The 19,567-nt window shown below is 38.1% G+C and overlaps 2 protein-coding genes across 2 annotated transcripts; one reads left to right on the top strand and one right to left on the bottom strand.

Moving 5' to 3' along the window:
- Nucleotides 1-5,624: 5,624 nt before the first annotated feature.
- On the top strand, nt 5,625-11,365 carry dhrs4 (dehydrogenase/reductase (SDR family) member 4). The gene is made up of 9 exons (XM_036597667.1): nt 5,625-5,706; nt 7,073-7,188; nt 7,351-7,528; nt 7,622-7,723; nt 8,639-8,709; nt 8,799-8,850; nt 9,811-9,945; nt 10,587-10,642; nt 10,935-11,365. Exons 2-9 carry the CDS (start codon nt 7,076-7,078, stop codon nt 11,047-11,049), a joined length of 822 nt encoding a protein of 273 aa, XP_036453560.1. The 5' UTR covers nt 5,625-5,706; nt 7,073-7,075; the 3' UTR covers nt 11,050-11,365.
- Nucleotides 11,366-11,454: 89 nt separating this feature from the next.
- tinf2 (TERF1 (TRF1)-interacting nuclear factor 2) lies at nt 11,455-19,372 on the bottom strand. The gene is given in 11 exon segments (XM_036597669.1): nt 11,455-12,106; nt 12,201-12,283; nt 13,482-13,540; nt 13,732-13,817; nt 13,819-14,573; nt 14,698-14,821; nt 16,456-16,566; nt 16,708-16,803; nt 16,911-17,009; nt 17,690-17,892; nt 19,088-19,372. Coding segments are annotated over 11 exon segments (1,767 nt in total). The 5' UTR covers nt 19,119-19,372; the 3' UTR covers nt 11,455-11,986.
- Between the last annotated feature and the right edge of the window lie 195 nt (nt 19,373-19,567).

Below are 19,567 nucleotides of genomic sequence, written 5' to 3'. Positions count from 1 at the left end.
CAATTGTCCAGATGCCAGCAGCGGGAGAAAAATCATGGTTGTTATCTGCATCAAATGATGCTGTACGAAATCCCACAGTCCACGGCACAGTCTGTGTTACTCGAAGTTCCAAATAGACCCTACTGCTGGGCAGGGCCTTGGATGAAACACAAATGCACTTCAGATACGTCTCAGCCGTCGGGACTCGGGGAGGACTGCTTGGAGATGCTTGATAGAGACTCTTGCCATCATTGCTCACGCTGAGGAGAGCATGAGCTGATTTAGCTTTAAGAACCACATCCGCTGTGGACAAATTACAAACAAAGCGAAAAAAAGTTTCAGGTTAAAGGTACGCTGTGATAGTGGTGACCTTTAAGTCTGGAGATTTTATTCAACCCACATCAGATACCCAAAACACTTTGGGCTGTTGAGGCATTTGCTGTGAGACCCAAATGGATTACCCAAAGTCCATGAGGAGTCATGTGATGTACAGTCAATAACCATTATATTTGGGTGATGAGTACTTTGTTACTATATTTAAGGATTATTTTGAAAGACTTTACTGAAGTATTGCTTAAATTGAACATGGTGATTTGATCTGAGTTCCTGAACATGTAATTTTATTAAATAGACATGGAACCAAATTCATATTAGTGTAACAGAAACTCCCCAATACTATGCTAATTTGTTTTTTTTTGTTTTTTTTTTTGTGCAAGAACTATTACTGCACCACTGCATTTCACACCATCAAGAAAGGAAGAGTTTTAAACCAGTCAATAAAACATTTCCTTTTTACTTTTACATCTTTCAGTATGTTAAAATATAGAGCTGAGCAATATGGCAAAATAATTCTTCAAGAACTTTTTACAGTACACATTATGTCAGTTTTTTTTCAGACATATGACCAGTTGAAACAGACAAAGCAATGCCACATTATAAAAAAAAAAACTCAAAAACTATGAACACAATGATTTATAGTCAACATTTTACATACTGTTTTGCACTAAATCCAATCAAACATGACTAATTATGCTCTTGGGACATGCAGTTGGGAAATGTTTTTTGGGCAGTATCCACAATATGCTAAGAATGGTGTATTTTGTCACGATAACGCTAAACATTGTCATTTTGTCCAGCCCTATTTAAATGTCAATGTGTTTTTACTTTAAGTACACTTTTAATTAGGATTGTCACAGAGTAATCATACCTTCACTACATATTGTCTTTGCTTTTTTCAACCCTTGCCAACAACCAAAAGTCATAAGTTTTCTGTCACTGTACCTTTAGCTGCCACAATCCAACGCCACACTGTAAACAAGAGAAAATTATTGCACTTCAAGGGCAGTTTTGCTGACACAGATTAAGCCTAGCCTCTGACTAAAATGCATTTTAAAACAGTTAAAGGAGACTCTCACATTAAAAAGCAGTTATTAAAAACAGAACAACAAAAACATCTTACCTTCATCTGGAACAACACCTTCTCTTCCTGGACGCATGTTCATGATAAAAGTTCAACAGCATATTTTAGTACACATGAGCCAATAATAAACCAACCCTACGTACAGTGAAAGACTTTCATCACAAGAAAATGAAAGTGAAGGCTGTTTATCAGAGAGATATTTAAAGTTGTTTATCACAGGAATATTACATTGTCAAGCTAGGAATTATCAAATTACCACACAAATTTCAGCACAGCCATTATAACATGTTGCTTAGTAAATAGCAAAAAAAAGTACCTCTAAGTACTTACTTGACAGACTAGGAAAATCCTTCTGAGCCTCTGTCAGACCTAAGAGGGGAAATACAACATGATTTGCAACCACTGCTTAAATAAAACAGTTCCTCCTTCAGCACATTAATAAATCTCTTTTATATACTCCATTTCCACATGCAGATAAAGTCACCTGAGCCTAAACCTGCAATATGAAAACAAGAGGGAACACATCCCCACATAACATATTTCATATTTGATAATATCTAGGTTACACACTCACATATATTAAAATAATCAGAGGAAAATATTCCGTTGATTATTGATTGGTAACATCACACTGAAGATTTAAACTGGTGATGGAGAATAACATTCACCTGGATTAAGTAGATCTTTCATCTCTGCTAACTTAGCTGCTGTCGAATTAAGAAAAACTGTTAATCAAGATCAGCTGACATGAAACAACAGTGTAAAACAGATGTTTAGAAGTTCTAAGGAAATGTTGTTTAATCATTAAATTAATACATTAAATTCACTTTCAATCTTTTGAAAAGCAAATTCTCCACTCACTAGTGATGACAACTCCACCAAAGAGAATGAGTATAATGACAGTGCTGGTTGTAATAAACACTATGAATGTACTCCTCCGCAGAGTGATTGTGGCTTCAGCACTGGCTGCCAATAACAGAAAGTCACCATATCACATATATCTATCTCCTATGTCAATCTACTGAGCTAGCTTCAAACATATTGAGCAGGAGACTGAAAAGAAGCCTTGAGGGTTACCTGCTGCATTGTGTAGCTGTTGTTGTACTTGTGGTGCTGCGCTGTTTTGCTGACTGGGCCCTGGACATCACAAAGAAAGTGGGGAAACTAAAGTAATATTTAACATGTGATATCAGATGTTTCCTCTTGCCATGAAGGTATTTTGGTAAGAAAACCACACCAGCTGTTATGCATAACAATTTACCCTCCTCCGCAGACTCACGGCTTAGGATACTAGAGCAGCTTAGCATGCCTAGAGGAAAAATAAGTACACTGAAAATATCAAAGACAGCTTCTTTTTTTTACATACTGAAAATGAGACTGAGGGATAAATCTATGAAATGCCTGAACTAAAGCCTGGCAGACTAAACATGAGACATAAAGCATCCGTCACAGGCTTAAAAGTAAATAGTAATAGTCAATACATTAAAATTAATCACTGAGCCGTTTACAGTCCAAAGCGGCTGTGTTAATGTAATAAGTGTAATAGCTAGTTAAGTGTTATGTTACTGTCCAAACAGCACAGTTTTATGAACTGTTTAATTTAATTCACTGTTTAATTTAAGCCAAAAGAGAAGACTGTACAATAAAAGTTTTCTTATATCTTATCTTTCTGAACGGTCTTGACTTTTGGCCTAATATCTAATATCTTGCTGACTATAGGTTAGGAGTTGAGGCATATGCTATCATTAGTTATTAACATTAGATATTTACATATTTACATGCTGTAGTAGTAAAATAGCTTACCTAGGGAGCTAAATGTAAACAATTCACAGGTAAAGCTAGCCAGTAAGTCTTCTTACTGAGCTACAGAATGCTAACTGTTAACCCAGTTACTTTTAGAGAGTATATGTAAGGGAAAATTTAAAATGGCTAATATGCAAAACTGTGTTTCCTGATGGACTGGTCAAAATAAAATAAAACGGGAATAAATATGAAGTGTGGGAAAGCTGGGAGTATCCAGCGCTGTAGCTAGGTAACCAGCTAATTTAGCTAGCTAGCTAACCGTTGAACCATCGAACGCTGAATGTAGCCGGCGGCATCTCGGCACAGCGCCCATGGGTATAAGTTATATATCCACACTTCTTTACATTTCAGACAGACACTGAATAGTGAGGGCTTTAACGCAGGTGAGGGATAAAATAACTCTGCTAGCTCAGTGTATCGGCTCCGAGGCTGATAATCACAACCACAGTTTTTAGGGTTTTTTTGTTTGTTTGTTTGTTTCACACGCAGTTCCCGTTCTGAAATCTGATTGGTTGAGCCACGTTCGAAGCCGTTGTAAACGCTCATCATTTGAATCCTGTATCAATGCGGCTCGCGCACAGCTGAACCGTCACACTCCTACTGGCTCCGTGTTCGTATTTTCCCGTTCCACCTTAAATGCTGCAGCAGTCCTCAGGCGCCAGAAGGGAACTGATGCACTATTTAAGGTAGAACTGGATAATATAAACAAGAATAGGAAGCCAGCTTCAGCCTCGTGGATACAAAGACGTGTAATCAAAATTACGCTAAAATGTTACTTAGTTAGCTACACAGTCACAGATGTTTAAAATTGTCAAGGCAAAACTTAAGTGCGATTAACTGGGAGTTAAGGACATTGTGACAGCGCCCCTCGCTGTTTAACTGGGCGTCGCATCATAAACTTTGAGCTGCTCGTTAAAACAAACAGCCACACGCTCGTCTCAGCCTATGTCTCAACACAGAGATGTACATTATTCACCGCCGTCACTGCAGTATTTTATCATTAACAGACTCAGAGGGAATAGAACAGTGTACAGGCATTTCAGAGTTAGAAAACAGCATCACCCACTAGTGACACCAGCATTTCGCAGTATGAATAAATGTAACGTCATTATGAGAGTTAAGTCCGTCTGTAAACGATAACTTCGTCTTTTTTTCGACAGAATGGCTAACAGTAGAAAAGGAAGGTTAAAACAGAAGTTAGGACACAGTTGAGCTTCTCCTAAATTTACACTCTTAAAAAAGATGGTTCGTCACAGGTTCTTAATTGTTTTATATAGAACTATGAACACTCAAAGCACCATTTGCATGCTTAAAGGGTTCTCTGCACCGTAAAATGGTTCTTCAGAGTGATAGAGAATGTGTTGTGTATGGTTCTAAATATAAGCTTTTTAAAATGGTTCTATAAAGCACCAAAAAGGGTCCTGCTATTGTTACAAGCTTGACATCGTAACAATAGCGGAACACTTTTTGATGCTACACAGAACCATTGTCCTTGCTAAAGAACCCCTGAAAGAAACATTTAAGAGTTGAACAGTATTTAGGAAATGTTGAACTTTGTCTAGTCAGAATGCTTATGTTGTCTTATCTGGAAGATAATTACCTGTTTTATTCTTTTATTCAGCCGAAAATTCAGTCGCAATAAAACAACTCCCCACCTGAAGGAGCTGATAGAAGAGAATCAGATACAGTTCAGCCAAAAAATAGATCTCCAAATTTCTTTGCTGATGTAGAAATATAATTAAAATTTTACTCTTTATTTTTTCCAGTTATCCTTCTATCCGACGTTTACGTTTTTCGGAATCGAGATTATTCTGTGGATTCGACTCTTGAAATTGACTCTTTTGATTCCTGTCACTTTGAATCAGAATCGGAGTCGACTCCAAATTTTCTGGAGTTGAACAGCCCTAACGCACGCCCCCTCGAGGCTTGTTGTTGTATTTTACACAGATCCATGGCTCTGATTTTACGTGGACTCGAATGTTGTTCAGCCAATCAGGTTTTAGAACCAGCATTCGTTTTATTTTAAAAAATGTGCATCTCAGAAAAGCCACCACATAGAAGTAACGTTAGAGAATAAGTAAGAGCTTTGTGCCTTTGCCCTAGTTTTACATTGAAACCCACTGACACAAAAAATTGGCAGCAGTTTGAGTCTGTCCAAACGTCAAAAGAATTAATTTAGATAACACATTCAACAAACATGTAAGTCACCTTTGCTAAAGAAAGGTTAAAACAGTAGTGCTAAAACTATTTTCGAGCTGTTAGTGACGTTCTCATAACTTAAGAAAATAAAGACTTAAAACTTCAAAAATATATTTTTTTGTTTAAATTTTGACAAATGAACAGTGCGGATGGCGACAGTAACCAATCAGAAATGGGCGAAGCGAGCTGCAGCCAATCAGCTGTCACTTACACAGAACAACATCCGCGATCATGGCTGTGTGAGAGGAGGCGGAGTGCTGAAGAACAGTCAGTCCAGTAACGCTGACCCTGCTACAGACACAGAGGTAAAACTCACAGCTCATCTCTAAGTTTTAACTGAAATATTTGTCACAGAATTAATGTTACCGTTGACTGGTTGCTTTTGCGTCTAACGTTTTATATTTACCTGCGAATTACACGATAAGGCTTTAGTTAAATCCAACAACAAATCCTCTGCATTAACTTATCCGCTTTGGTAAAAAATCTGCAAAACTATTTACCAGCTACCAGAGCAAAAATACACGATACACTCTACTGTTTGTTTGGACAGTACTAGTGACGTTGTAGGAGGAATACAAACTTTATATGCAACCTTTAACCCCGATAACCTGTCACCCACTATGCGGTCTAGACTACTACCGTTTTTAGTGTTCTGTATAAAATGATACTGGTAGTCCTTAAACGACACTTCATTGATCTTTTTTGTATATTAGCTATTTGTCCAAATGTATCAAGACGCCCTTTCTATTAGTGAATTCAGCTACTTCATGGTCAAATAAAGTCTTTCAGACTGTTCAGAGTGTTTTTTTATGTCAAATGCTCCAAATTTACTAAAGCAGACGTCAGAAGCATTTAGTGCCTCTAAAAGCTACTTTGCTGAAAATTATAAAACAATTGTTACAGATATGCTTCCTGTTGTCTGAGACACTGTTTTATGATAGTTAAGAGAGAAAGTTTGGGTGTAAAACATTTAAATCAGTTCGTGGTGGAGAGATGCATGCAGAGTGTTATAGAGCAAAACAGTACCCAAAGAAAACTATTTTACCATTATCATCATTACATACACAACTAACGTTCAGATGCACTTTGTATTTTGCATTGTAAATAAAACGTCTATATCTGCATCGTAAACACTGATCCCAGCACTGTGAAGAAATCCAAGTCGGTGAGTTTCAGTACAGTGCACCATTTCACATCAAACTACTCTTAATGACTGTTTACAGCACAGCAATTGAATTAACCAGAAATTGAAAAAATCTGTGAAATTCCTCCAAGATGTACCCATTGCTGACACAGAAAATTAATTGCACACACACAGTTTGTGTAACCTCCATAGAAAAGCATCAACAATAGAATGGGTTTCTCTGGAGCAGCTGCACATGAGCCTAAGGTCACCATGGCAGGTGTCAGCTAGAAAGAAATCTGATCGATTGTTAAGAATCTATAGACCGCTGAAGTAGCCCTTACTTTTTCAGTTCTTTCTGAAAAAATCACTTGTGTAAGGAAAGCTAATTTGTAGTTTCAGATTTTAGGCTATATGGCAATATTTCTGTGATTCTGTTAGATGAAAAATTTGCTGCTCTCCAGCTACTTCCAAACAGCTGTCATTATGGGTTTTAATGGTTATTGTAATATGATATTATAACATTTTCTCTTTTCTCTCATAATAAGGTAATGTTGAGGGCAGTCACCAAGTGCCTTTTGACTAACGCAGTTGCCGGTAGAAGAATGATGTCCCAGGGTAGCCTGGCTGGAAAAGTTGCCATAGTTACTGCATCCACAGATGGGTACCAAATCTTCCTCTGATGTTTCTTTTGTAGTTCCTGCAATTTTGGCCATTGCGATTGTCAAGATTAAGTAACAACAGCAGACATAATTTCTAGCCATTGTCACAGGCACAGTGTAAAATATGAGGTTGTCAAAATATAGTGTAATAACCTGATTTTCAGGATTGGCTTGGCTACTGCACAGTCACTTGGGAAGAGAGGAGCTCATGTTGTCGTAAGCAGTCGTCGGCAAGCCAACGTGGACAAGGCTGTGTCACTGTTGCGCAGTGAAAATATCCAGGTGACTGGCACCTGCTGTAATGTGGGAAACAGTGAGGACAGAGAGAATCTGATCAGCATGGTAAGCTCTTAGTCCCTTTTCCCTAAATAAATACGTAGGAAAATGATCGCTGTGTGTGTTTTGGAGATTTCTGTTATGTCATTTTCTCCTTAGACTCTGGAGCAATGTGGGGGTATTGATATTCTGGTCTCTAATGCAGCAGTGAACCCTTTCTTTGGAACCATCTTAGAATCTACAGAAGAAGTCTGGAACAAGGTATCATGCTGTTGAAACAAAACCTTGTATCTCCTCTTTGGTTGTTTTGTAGAAAATGAGAAAATGGCAAATTCCATCCACACTGTATCAAAATTGCATGATGAATGGATGCATAAAAATGGTTCAAAATGGATTAGATTAAAAACTTTATATATATTTATATATATACTTACATTGCAAGGTAAAAATGTTTTTCCTTCTCCTGTAAAGTTACTTTTTGGAGATACCAAGTTTTGCTTTGACAGCGATAATATGCACATGACTTTGTCAATAAATAACAATTGTGTGTGTGTGTATATATATATGCATATATATATATATATATATATATATATATATATATATATATATATAAACACACACATGTATACCCTTAGAAGATGCAAAAAGCATAGTGCAATTCAATATTATTTATTTCTTACTCATCGAAAGAAGTAAAGATTGTATGGATTCTTAACTTTGAGCTGGTACCACATTTGTTTCTGCAAGTAGGAGATATGTTGTTAATATTTAAAGTTGATGCAAGTTTATTTGTGGCATGTTTTTGCATAAATCAAAACAAAAAAAAGAGTAAAACCTGACAATACAGAATGTATATTAATTGTAAATGTAATTTATTGTGTTACTTACTGGTGATAAAATATGTAATTATGTTATTACATTTGAATAGTATAGCAAAATAACAATAATTATATATATATATATATATATATATATATATATATATATATATATATATATATAAATAGACTGTTCATCTCTTTAAAGAGCAATGCTGAGAAAAACCTACCAGATCCATCACTACTCAATGTTCTGGGTCCTCACTGTTTATAGATGCCTGCCTATAGTTTGCTGTTGAACATATTTACACTTCTATCACATACTTAGTTTTGTTCTTGTGGTTGTGTTCCTCAGATATTACACGTCAATGTGACAGCAGCATTCCTTCTGACCAAACAAGTAGTGCCTCACATGGAGAAAAGAGGGTGAGAGAATAAAGCAAGACTAGAAGAGTAAAAGCTTCTTTTAGAAATTTGTTTCTGACCACGATAATGTTAACCATTCTCCTTTTCAGAGGTGGCTCAGTGGTGTTGGTGTCCTCAGTAGCTGGATACCAGCCAATGCAGGTAAGCAGTCATATCATGTAAAATTCTGCATTCCAAAGAACAAAAATGACCATATAACAATAACATTGACAGAATGAACATGAACAGTTTTCATCCAGTAAGCACTCACCATGTACTCTAGAATGTACACTGTATGGGCAAAAGTTTTGCTTCACACCTCTAAATCATTGAATTCAAACAGCTAGCCATGCAGTCTGCCCTTACAAACATTTGTGAAAGAATGGATCATTCTAAAGTACTCACTGAATTCATGGTAGTGTAATAGGATGACACTGTGGCAGCAAGTCAGTTTGCAAAATTTCGTCCCTCGTAGATATTCCACCATCAACTGTGAGTGGTACTATTGAAAAGTGGAAGCATTTAGGAACCATGAAGTGTCAGACTACGTAAAGTTACAGGGCTTGGTTGGGCGAGTGCTGAAACACATGGTGTATAAAAGTCACCAACACTCTGCTGACTCAGTAACTGTAGGGTTCTAAACCTCCTCTGACATTAACATCTGCACAAAAACTGCGTCGGGAGCTTCATGGCATGGGTTTTCATGATCGAGCAGCTGCATGAAAGCCTTACATCACCAAGCACTTAGTAAGTTTGGTATGGAAGAACTTGACTGGCCCTCACAGAGCCCTGACCTCAACCCCATCAAACACCTTTGGGATGAACTAGAACGGAGACTACAAGCCAGGCCCTCTCGTCCAACATCAGTGCCTAACCTCACATATGCTCTTCTTGATAATTGGGCAAAAATTCCCACAGACACACTCCAAAATCTTACAGAAAACTTCCCAGAAGAGTGGAAGCTGTTAGAGCTGCAAAGGGGCACCAACTCCATATTAATGCCTATGGCTTTAGAATGGGATGTCATAAAAGCTCCTGTAGATGTAATGTGTAGGTGTCCCAATACTTTTGTCCACATAGTGCATGTTCTGAGCTGACCTCATGGCCTTTGCATGTTGTTAGGGTCTGGGTCCGTACAGCGTGAGTAAGACGGCTCTTTTGGGTCTAACCCGAGCGCTCGCCCCTGACCTCGCCCAGAGCAACGTCAGAATCAACTGTGTGGCTCCAGGAATCATCAAGACACGGTTCAGCACTGCTGTAAGGATCATTTCCCTTTGTATTTCTCTCCTCCATTTTGGTTACTGTATTTTTATCATTTTCTTTCTGAAGCTTGAATATTGATCACCTACCATATGTTGTGGAGGGTTTTTTGTGTGTTGTTCTATCCTACAGTCCCCTAAATTAGGAACTGTAAAGGGGCATTCCAGCCTCCAACTAGCATTAAACACATGTTGATGTTCTGTAGTATTATGTGGCAATGTTCTTTCACTACAATATCATGTATGCATTACACAAATATGTCATACAACATTGGTGTGTAGCGGTTAATAAATACAGATGTGATATTAATCTTCCTAGCAGTAAATGAGCTATCTGCTGGCTTCCTTCTGCATTATTTAGCTAGTAGATAAAAAAATATTCAAACAGCCCACCTTTATGTATTTGCCCCAAAGCAGTTATAGTTTTTCAAATGTTCCTCCCACCTTCAAGATACATCTTCAGAAGGTTTTTTTAAGACTTTAAAATGGAAAATCTCACTCTAGAGACTACTGTGGCATCACTGTAGGAGGCGAGTAGGCATGTTTACAGCCAATGAAGCAATGGTTACATTTTTCATTTTGAGCCGAGTGCCTATATAAATTCATAAGGGTTTTTACTCAACTCCTTTGATGTTTCAGTTATGGCAGAGTGAAGATTTGACAAACGAGTTGCTGAAGCAGATGTCCATAAAAAGGTATTTGTATTTTACTTTGTTTGACATTAGATTAGACTTGGCGCATTGACAGTCAACACAAAAAGTTATGCAGTTGATTATTGACTAGCCAAAGAGAACACTCACACTTGACTCGCCATTCCTGAGTAGTAATGTCTGATGAAGTCAAGAACATGGAACATTATTTGTTTGTTAAAAAAAACATCTCGAAATAAAGGGGGATAGTGTTACTGACATCCATTGATTTAACTGTCTGTAATACTGCATTGAGGAACTGTGACATGAATGATTTGTAATATCTGGTGAACTGTAGGCTGGGGAAGCCAGAGGACATTGGGGAAGTGATCGCGTTCCTGTGTTCAGACGAGGCCTCCTTCATCACTGGAGAGACTATTACTGTGACGGGGGGCATGAATTGCAGACTGTAGTTTGTGTGGGTGTGTGCATGTTTGAAATAGCCAGAAAACACTCATTTACAATCATACAATATTATATAATCATACAACATAACCTACAGATGAGAAATTCAGACATCAGATTTGATATTCACACAATATAAAATTACAATAAACTGAACATTTTCACATCTTTGTTTGTTTGCTATTAAATGTAAAATGAAAAGTGCTCTGTGATTAGATGCAGTTTATGTTTATTCAGGCATATTTATTAAAATAATATGTTTATATAGGTAGTTTGTGACATGATTTCTAAAATAAAATAATTAAAATATACAAATAAACTAAATGAAACAGCATGCACACGTGTTTACTGTTGCATTAAGACATATTTTTCCTATGTCCTAGAAGGTATTAAAGGGGAAATTCAGGGAAATGAATCAAGTCAAAATAAATGAAATGGTAAATGCAGAAACAAAGTTATTCTGAATGTTTTCATGTGAAATACCGACCGAGTCAGAACTGTTCATATAAATAGTGATAGAAACCAATAACCCAAAGCCTTAAAAGCTACTTCACACAAATCGAATGGCTATATTTGTGTAATAGACACTATGACCCCTAATTTCTATCACCACCACTATTCAGAAATCTAAGTAATTTTCACACACTTTCACATCAAAACACTGAATAGCTTTTTTTGCATCTCAATGATTGAATTGTACAGAAAAAACAATGGAATTCCCCTTTAATGCACAGCATCTTGTTATAAATACTGATACTGACATAAACACAGATACTGATATCTGACTCCATAATAACTACTTAGGAAAAGGGAAACATATAGTATATTTATGCAATAGTTTAAAAGAGTGCTAAACAGTTACTCATCAACAAAACATAGAAAAAAATGCTACATCAGTGGTAGCACAGTTGTTTGGCAGTAGCAAAACATCTATTTAAATAAATATCATCTGTACCCATTTCCTGGAGACACAAGGTCCCGACGAAAGAAAACAGGTGTCCAGAACTCGTGTAAAGTGGGAACATAAGTGTTGTTCTTGGTCTTGCAGTATCGAGTTGAAAACAGCTGCCCAAATACAACACGTCATCATTGGCATCATGAAATTAGCTTCTTTATTGTTATACTAATATGTATTGTTTATTTAAATGTACAGACTTACTCTGCCTTTCACATTCTCAGTGGCTTCATCTTCTGAATCAACAACGATGTCATCAGTGGATTCATTTACAGGAGAGGCCTTTTCTGGAAAAAGGTAGACTCATCAACAGTAGAAACACACACACACACACACACACACACACACATACACACACACACACACCACTGTGCTTTGATGTGTGTGAGTGTATTAGCTTAACCATTTCCAAAGCTCTTCTCAAAGAAGTCCAGTATTTACAGCTAATTAGTACTTCCTTAAAATAAATCAGGTGCTGCTTATGGAATTTAACAGTGAAGTTTTTGGAGTGCAGCAAGAAGTCAGGAATCAAAACACTGTTCTTCTAACCAAGATATCAGTAATAAAAAAAAAAACCTTGTTAGTTTTTACTGTATTTATTCTAATGCTATACTGGTTTCACAGTCCTAAGCACACTTACTGCCAAGATAAATAGCCCCAATTCACACTATGCTTTAAAACGTACCAGGGGTTTCTTTTTATAATTTTAGATAAAACTAACTTAAAATGTGACTTTAACAAATGACTAGCATGTTGAATGAGGACTAAAATGGAAAATGCTGCAAGGTAAGGAAGGAGCATTCACCAAAAAAAAACAAAAACAAAAATGGGCAAGATGGCTACGCAAGCGACCAAAAAAAAAGCTCACAAATGTGAGTAATTTCTCTATTAAAAAATTACAATATCCATTGTGTTCTCTTAGTTCATTGTCAAATCAATGTAGTATGGTACTTTTTTTCATAACAAGCATAAAAATTCACTAATAGTTTGCTGATGTCTGGGTATTTCCCATAACACCTTAAATAGTCCAGCATTACTGATGCCTGATCTGTCCGAATGTAACTGCTGCTCTATTTAAGGTAGAAAAGGAAACTCTGAACGAGAAGCTGGCGAATAGCTGACTTCAGCTTCACATTACCAAAGAATTAGAGGGGGGGTGACAATAAATAATTGTCACATTCCACCTCTTTGAACGCATATGGTGCCCTAAATTTAACTGAAGGCCAGAAGCGAGGTTGCTGAACTGCAGCAACTGGCGGGGTTGCCTACAGAGCGCTGCTAGCAGCTTGTTAATTACGTACTGTTCTTTTTTTATTTGAGGCTTTTTTATTTGTCCCATTTCGTAGAGAAAGATTTCAACCACTACCCCTTGTATCTCAGTTCTTAGGGGCAAGGTGACACTTAGAAACAAGGGGTAGGGGTAAAATTAAGAACTGGGATTGGGCCTTAATCCCCTAAATGGGGGTTTTATCTGATCATAGTTACCTGAACTATCCATCCTTGCAAGCATGACTGTGGGAATACAGGGTGACCCAGCACAGACTCTAGACGGAAAGAGATTATTATTATTACTATGATTGTTCAGTAGCTCCTTGGGCTAAAAAGACTTTATTGACCACATCAGATATCAGTCATGTATTTATTCTCATCTCAAACAGGCAATACTCATACCATGTAGAGATAACATACTCATGCACTGAGTTTCTCTATACACATGCAAAAGAGTTTCCCTCACTGCTTATCAGTTGTGCCACTCAGGCTCTTTTCAGGGGTCCATGTGCAATCGAGTTTCCTCTTTCGGTTCACAGAGTCAGCATTTCTCACTGTGCATGCGTGCTCTGTGAATGACTGACTTAGGGGATTTTGTAATCTGTTCCTCACTGGCTGTGGTAGCCATGGTGTTCATGCTGTTCAGTGACACAAGTTGAGTAACATCTCTGATATCCAGTCTTGGGATGACGACTCTAAGTTGACGCTTCATACAGGAGGCAAGGACAGCAGGCAGATGCTTGCCTTCATGGGATACGATGTCCTGCGCAGTTCCTGAGCATGTCTTGCTGTCATCTTCAAGCCTTTCTTCTTTAATCTTCCTGTCCTGCTCCAGTGCTCTTGTACTACTACTTCTCCTCTGGGCGCTTCTTCTCACTGGTCGCAGTTGAGCTTCATCAGTGTCTTCCGCTTCACTGCTTGTAGGTGTTTGACTGACTACAGTAACCAGCATATTCCCAACAAAGTGTTCCTCCTCTGGAACGTTCTCCAAAATCTCGCTTGCTGGACATGACCTTAATTTTGTCCTTGTGTAACTGGAAGCGTCTTTGTTTATCAGTTCATTTTCACTGTCTCTTCCTAAAGTCCTCTGAGTGAGCTCTTTACCGGATATTGTCCCAATCACAGGTGCGATTTGCGACACTGTTCTGCTACTTTGCCTGCTACTGGACTTCTCTGTCGATGTAGCGGGACTCAAGGCAAGGTTCGGCACAGGAGCTGATCCTGATCGGTTTGTGTGCCGCACCCTGCCAGAAGGAGGGAGGGAAAGGGAGGATAGGATAGAGTCCCCAGTGGAGGAAGGAATAGATGCTGGGGTGAAAGAGAGAAATGCAAGCATAAACAGGATGAGTAATCAGCAAGTCAGCATTACCAAAACATCAATCTGAATCAATGTTTTCGATATTCAAATCATTCACATTGTTACTATGCTGACCCGCTGAGTCCAAGTGTCCGAGACATTTCTCATGCTGCAGCAGAGTCCGGAGGAGCTGTGGCTGAGTTGCAGAGCGTGCACACTCTTCCAGCACAGCTGGGGCAGCACTAAGCCATGACACAGTCTGAAACACAAACACACACAGTCACCAGCTAGGTTCAATCAGGGGGTTCTTTGTGGCCAGGACCCGCGTATCTTAGGATCTGTAACCTAAGATTAACTCTGTTTGCATTGTAGTCCACATAGTTTCTGAATAATAAGACTTATATAATAATCCTGGGACTTTAAGGTTAAGTATACATTCTGTGTGGTCTTCAATTCTTTTTGGATAAACGAGAAACAAACATACTTTGATATTAACTGGAGAGCACATGAATGCATGTGTAAATGCACAAAAGTACAAGTACCAGACTGTACAGTACACATTGTACAATTAGAACAGGGACATGTGACAAGGCCTTTTAATGGTGATCTGAGATGACCTCTGTTTCTCATGTACTTCTTAACAACTGGCTCATTAGAGGAAGCTGGTCCAATGTCAGCATAAAAACTACTCAGAGGCTCTTCTATAAGGCTTTTCACACTTTAAATGTTTAATGGGTCAACAAAAAACAGGGTTCCACACTTTTAGAAAAATAATTTTTCAGAACAATTTCTGACTAATATACGCAAAAGCTTTTACTCATGAATAGTAATCTTAAAATGCAAACATCCTTAACAAAACAACCTCTAATGACACCTTCATATATATGAACATATCAACATATCTAAGGATTCCGATACATAAATATCCAAAAATATACTTGGATTAGTATGACATTCATTTCTAAAGATTAACCAATGCAGCAAATTTGATACAATTGCAGAATGTTAGCATTGTAGCCCAGTGCTACCTAAATATTATGCTCCTCTGGAGACACATCATCAAATATCAGTTTGAAATGTCAGTCAAAACTAAACATCTGTCCTATGCTGATATGTTTTATGTAAGCAATTATCTGCTGATGCTGATATCATTGTGGATCCCAATCTAAAATATTAGGAACAAACGTTACATGCTGCAAGAAGCTGGCGTGTGTTAATGTAGCCTCACTCTACCAGGCGTTCCAACACGGCGTCCTCATATCTGTCAATGTGACACTGCAGCATTTCAAATTATAGTAAGTATGAATGAACAGTCAAACTGGGCATTACCAGCTAAACATATGCTAACATCTTTGTGGCCTATTGGCCCAACTTTTAACTTCGCAAATATTTCCAAGACTTTTATCAGTTTTCCAGGTATTTTCTAAGACTAGAACAGTTGTCTATGATTTTCTAGATTTCCTGAATGTGTCGGAACTAGAGGTGGGCAATACAATGATAAAGTTGTCATTTAATGCAGCACTGGACCACAAACAGCACTTTTTATCAGTGTCAATGCAAAATAGTATGGTGTATCATGAAAATATCTTCAAGTATCCTTACTGGCCACCTCCAGTGGAAACCCTGAAAAATTTGCAGTCAAGACACAGAGTTTTTTGTGTGTCATTGACAACCATGAAACCTTATAAATGCCAAAAACTGGTGCTTGAAAACTTTTAAGAAAAATGTTTGCAAATCAGCCCTTTAAATAATGTTTTTATAACTTAAGTTCACTGCAGCATCACAATAACGACTACTTACATTCTGAATATGACATTTGGTTTAAGATTTAGAAATGATGTTATACAGTCAACAAATGGCACATAATAGCAGATTGAAAAGAAAAACAAAGACCTGGGCAAGATCTGGGACTGGAAGCAGCTGGTCCAGTCTGGTCAGAAACTCCCACAGCAGCTTTTCGAGGGCAGAGTCGTACTGTGGTCCATACTGAGAGTCAAACTCCTCCTGAAGTTAAATTAGAGAAAAAAATACTTTATGTGTATATGGATGTATATAAGAGAAGGAGAAGTATCTTTTAAAGTATGTAATAGCATTATTAACTTTACTAATAGACATTCAGAGAAGCACCATGTCAACCTTTCTCACCTGGAAGAACTGCCTCCTCAATGCTGGGGACTTGAGCAGAGTGTGGACAAGGGTGTGGAAGTTCTTCACAGCCATTTCGACTTTTTGGTCCTTTCTCTAAAAGGAAACACAAAATACAGAAAACAAAATGTTATTAGCTGTTCAGCACATCAAAAAATAAACGTGAAAGTAAGAGGAAAATTGATAGAATAAAGGCCACTCACTTTCCCTTTGGATAGGGTGGGAGGGTGCAGTCTTTCCAGCTGAGGGAGAATGAGCTCAGGGTCAGGAGACTGGGACATGCGAAGTTGATCCAGGATCAGCTAGGAAAACATCTAAGATGCGAGCCATTTCTCTGATCCTTTTAAATACTGCAGGAACAACTGGAAAAAAACATGATTCTTAACTCTGGATCTTATCAAGGATTGGCCTGAAAGGTCTGACTCTTAACTTACACTAAAATCAAGACACATAAGAAAAATTTTAGCATAATTCAGTTGTTGGGATGTAAACAAAACAACCAGTAAACATACGCGTGTCTTCTGAGCTTTTATTTATAATGTTTATGATGGTAAAATCAGAAAAAAAAACTATGTACCTCTCAGTGATGAATGGATACTGTGGAATTCCCATTTAAGGGTGTAATAAATTTAGCATAATACTGAAAAACAAACATTCATTGACACTCATTGACAGTCTTTTGTGGAAAACACTAAATATTCAAAACTAGGCATCTGGGTGACTCCTATGAGAGCAAAGTGGAAGGGGAGGGGTTCTGTTATAGACACCCACACTCTTGTAGCTGGGCTATCTACAGGTTGCAATATTTGGTCCTGTTTTGTTTGATGGCTGTTTCATCTGACCTCATTTATTTATCTGAGCTGAGCCAATCAGTGTAGCACACTATTTTATGGAGTAGACATTCTTTTTTCAGATCTCAGAATCAAAAATCAAATTGAGCCTGAAAACATGTGTATTGTTACACCCATAAGTACAAACTCACCCGTGCCTGCAGACCCACAGTGAGCTTGGCCTGATGTCTGTAACTTAGCAACCCAGGTACAGTCTCTGAAACTGAGGTCACAAATTCCTCCAGCTTTCCATAATGCATCACATCACGCTGCTGCATCACCTTCCACACTGCGGCGGAGACGAGTCTCAGGGGTGGGGCCAGAAGACGAAGGGAAGCAACTGGTAAACGCTCATCTGATTGATTGATTGGAAGAAGAAACAGGATTTGAAAGAGTTCCACAAAGTGACTATTCATTGGGTCTTTCCATCTCAGTTAGTTGTTAGCTGTTAGCTTGTTCAGTCAGAAATCAAGACTGTTCCTGTTTGATACTGTAACCTGTTCCCAAGGTACTCTCTTGTATCCTTGGCTTACATTTTCTAGTAACCAAGAAATCTCACTCAGAAGACACTACCTCATATCTGTTAAAAGGGGTAGGATAAAATTTCACAGATTTCTCAAAATTCCTTCATAATTTAACGGTTGATATGTAAACAAAGACATTCAGAAAGTTTTGGTGTAAAATGGTGCACTGTACAAAGACACAGCCAGTCAGATTTCTGTACAGTGGTGGTGATAGGAACCAGGCATCATCATGACGTCTACAACACAAATATAGCCATTTTATTTACTATCCAAATTACCAATAAACCTACACGTGTCTACATCTCCTACCACTTTTTTATGTAGCTTAATGCTTATAAAACCGTGGCAAATTTGGAAAAATAAAATAAAAAATAAAAAGATTTTGCTTTGGGTATTTTGCCTGCAAGAACTTCTCCACCATGAATGCATAAAAATGTGTTCAGGCTAAAATTCTCTCTTGAAACTATTCTAAAAAAATGTCCCAGGCTTTTAGGGGCATTAAACACTTTGGAAATGAAGAAAGTTCCTATCCCACTTCCGTCAACAATTCTGACTCTAAAGTTTCCATAATATCGCTATAAATGACTTTGTTTACATTTAATGACTAAATGATGAAGAAATCAAGGGAATCCCCCTTTAACACGGTGTTTCCTAACTCTTGTCCTGACTAAAATCTGCCCTGCACTGTTTAGTGTTCTCCCTGCTCTCGACACACATGATCTACATAATGAGCTCATTAACAGCCTGTTACTCAGCTGATGTGTGTGGGTGACAGAGCGGGCACTAAGGCGCTCAAACGCGCTGGGCAGTGGACCTGCAGGGCCAGGGTTAGGAAACACTGCACTACCACATACAGCAAATACACACATTTAAATAGCCAGACCAGGTTACTAACGATTTAAGAACCAACTAACCATACATGACCTACAAGAACATACATTCAAAAATAAATTCAAGTTCACAATTTAGCTGAACTCTAAAATATAGCTAACTATCCATTTGCTGAACTGGAAAATGTCCGCTCACCGTTAGTTTCAGCTTTTCCTGAGGTCTTCATTGTTGGATTGTTCTGCGCTCCCAATGAAAATATTTATCAACAACGCGAAGTTTACATTAACTGAGTTCCAGTTTCAGTTATCCAACTTAGCCAATCACATTAATGCCCTAACTAAAGCTAAATAAGTTGAATGAAATACAAATAAGGCATATGACAACTGTTTTAAACGATACGTTACTTATTATACGTGTTATACCAGTTAAATGATGAATACCCGCGTTTTAAACAAAAACAGAGCGAGTTAACATTTAAAAACCCTCAAAACTCTCTCGGTAAGCTTTCTTCTCGCGTCGCGCCAAATCTCTTGAACTGTTTCCGGTACAGGGGAGGAGTCTTGTCTGTACTTCCGCACTCCAAGTGCACAGCGCGCCGCTGAGAGCCGTGCGCACTCCGAGCTCGCAAGTCCGGATTTTGAAATGCGGCGGCTAAAAGATTCCAGAAAGTGGGAA

The sequence above is a fragment of the Colossoma macropomum genome, unplaced genomic scaffold (assembly GCF_904425465.1).
Source record: "Colossoma macropomum unplaced genomic scaffold, Colossoma_macropomum, whole genome shotgun sequence".
Taxonomy (NCBI): Eukaryota; Metazoa; Chordata; class Actinopteri; order Characiformes; family Serrasalmidae; genus Colossoma; species Colossoma macropomum.
Note: the sequence above shows the minus strand (reverse complement) of the source record. Positions and strands in the feature narration are given on the sequence as shown.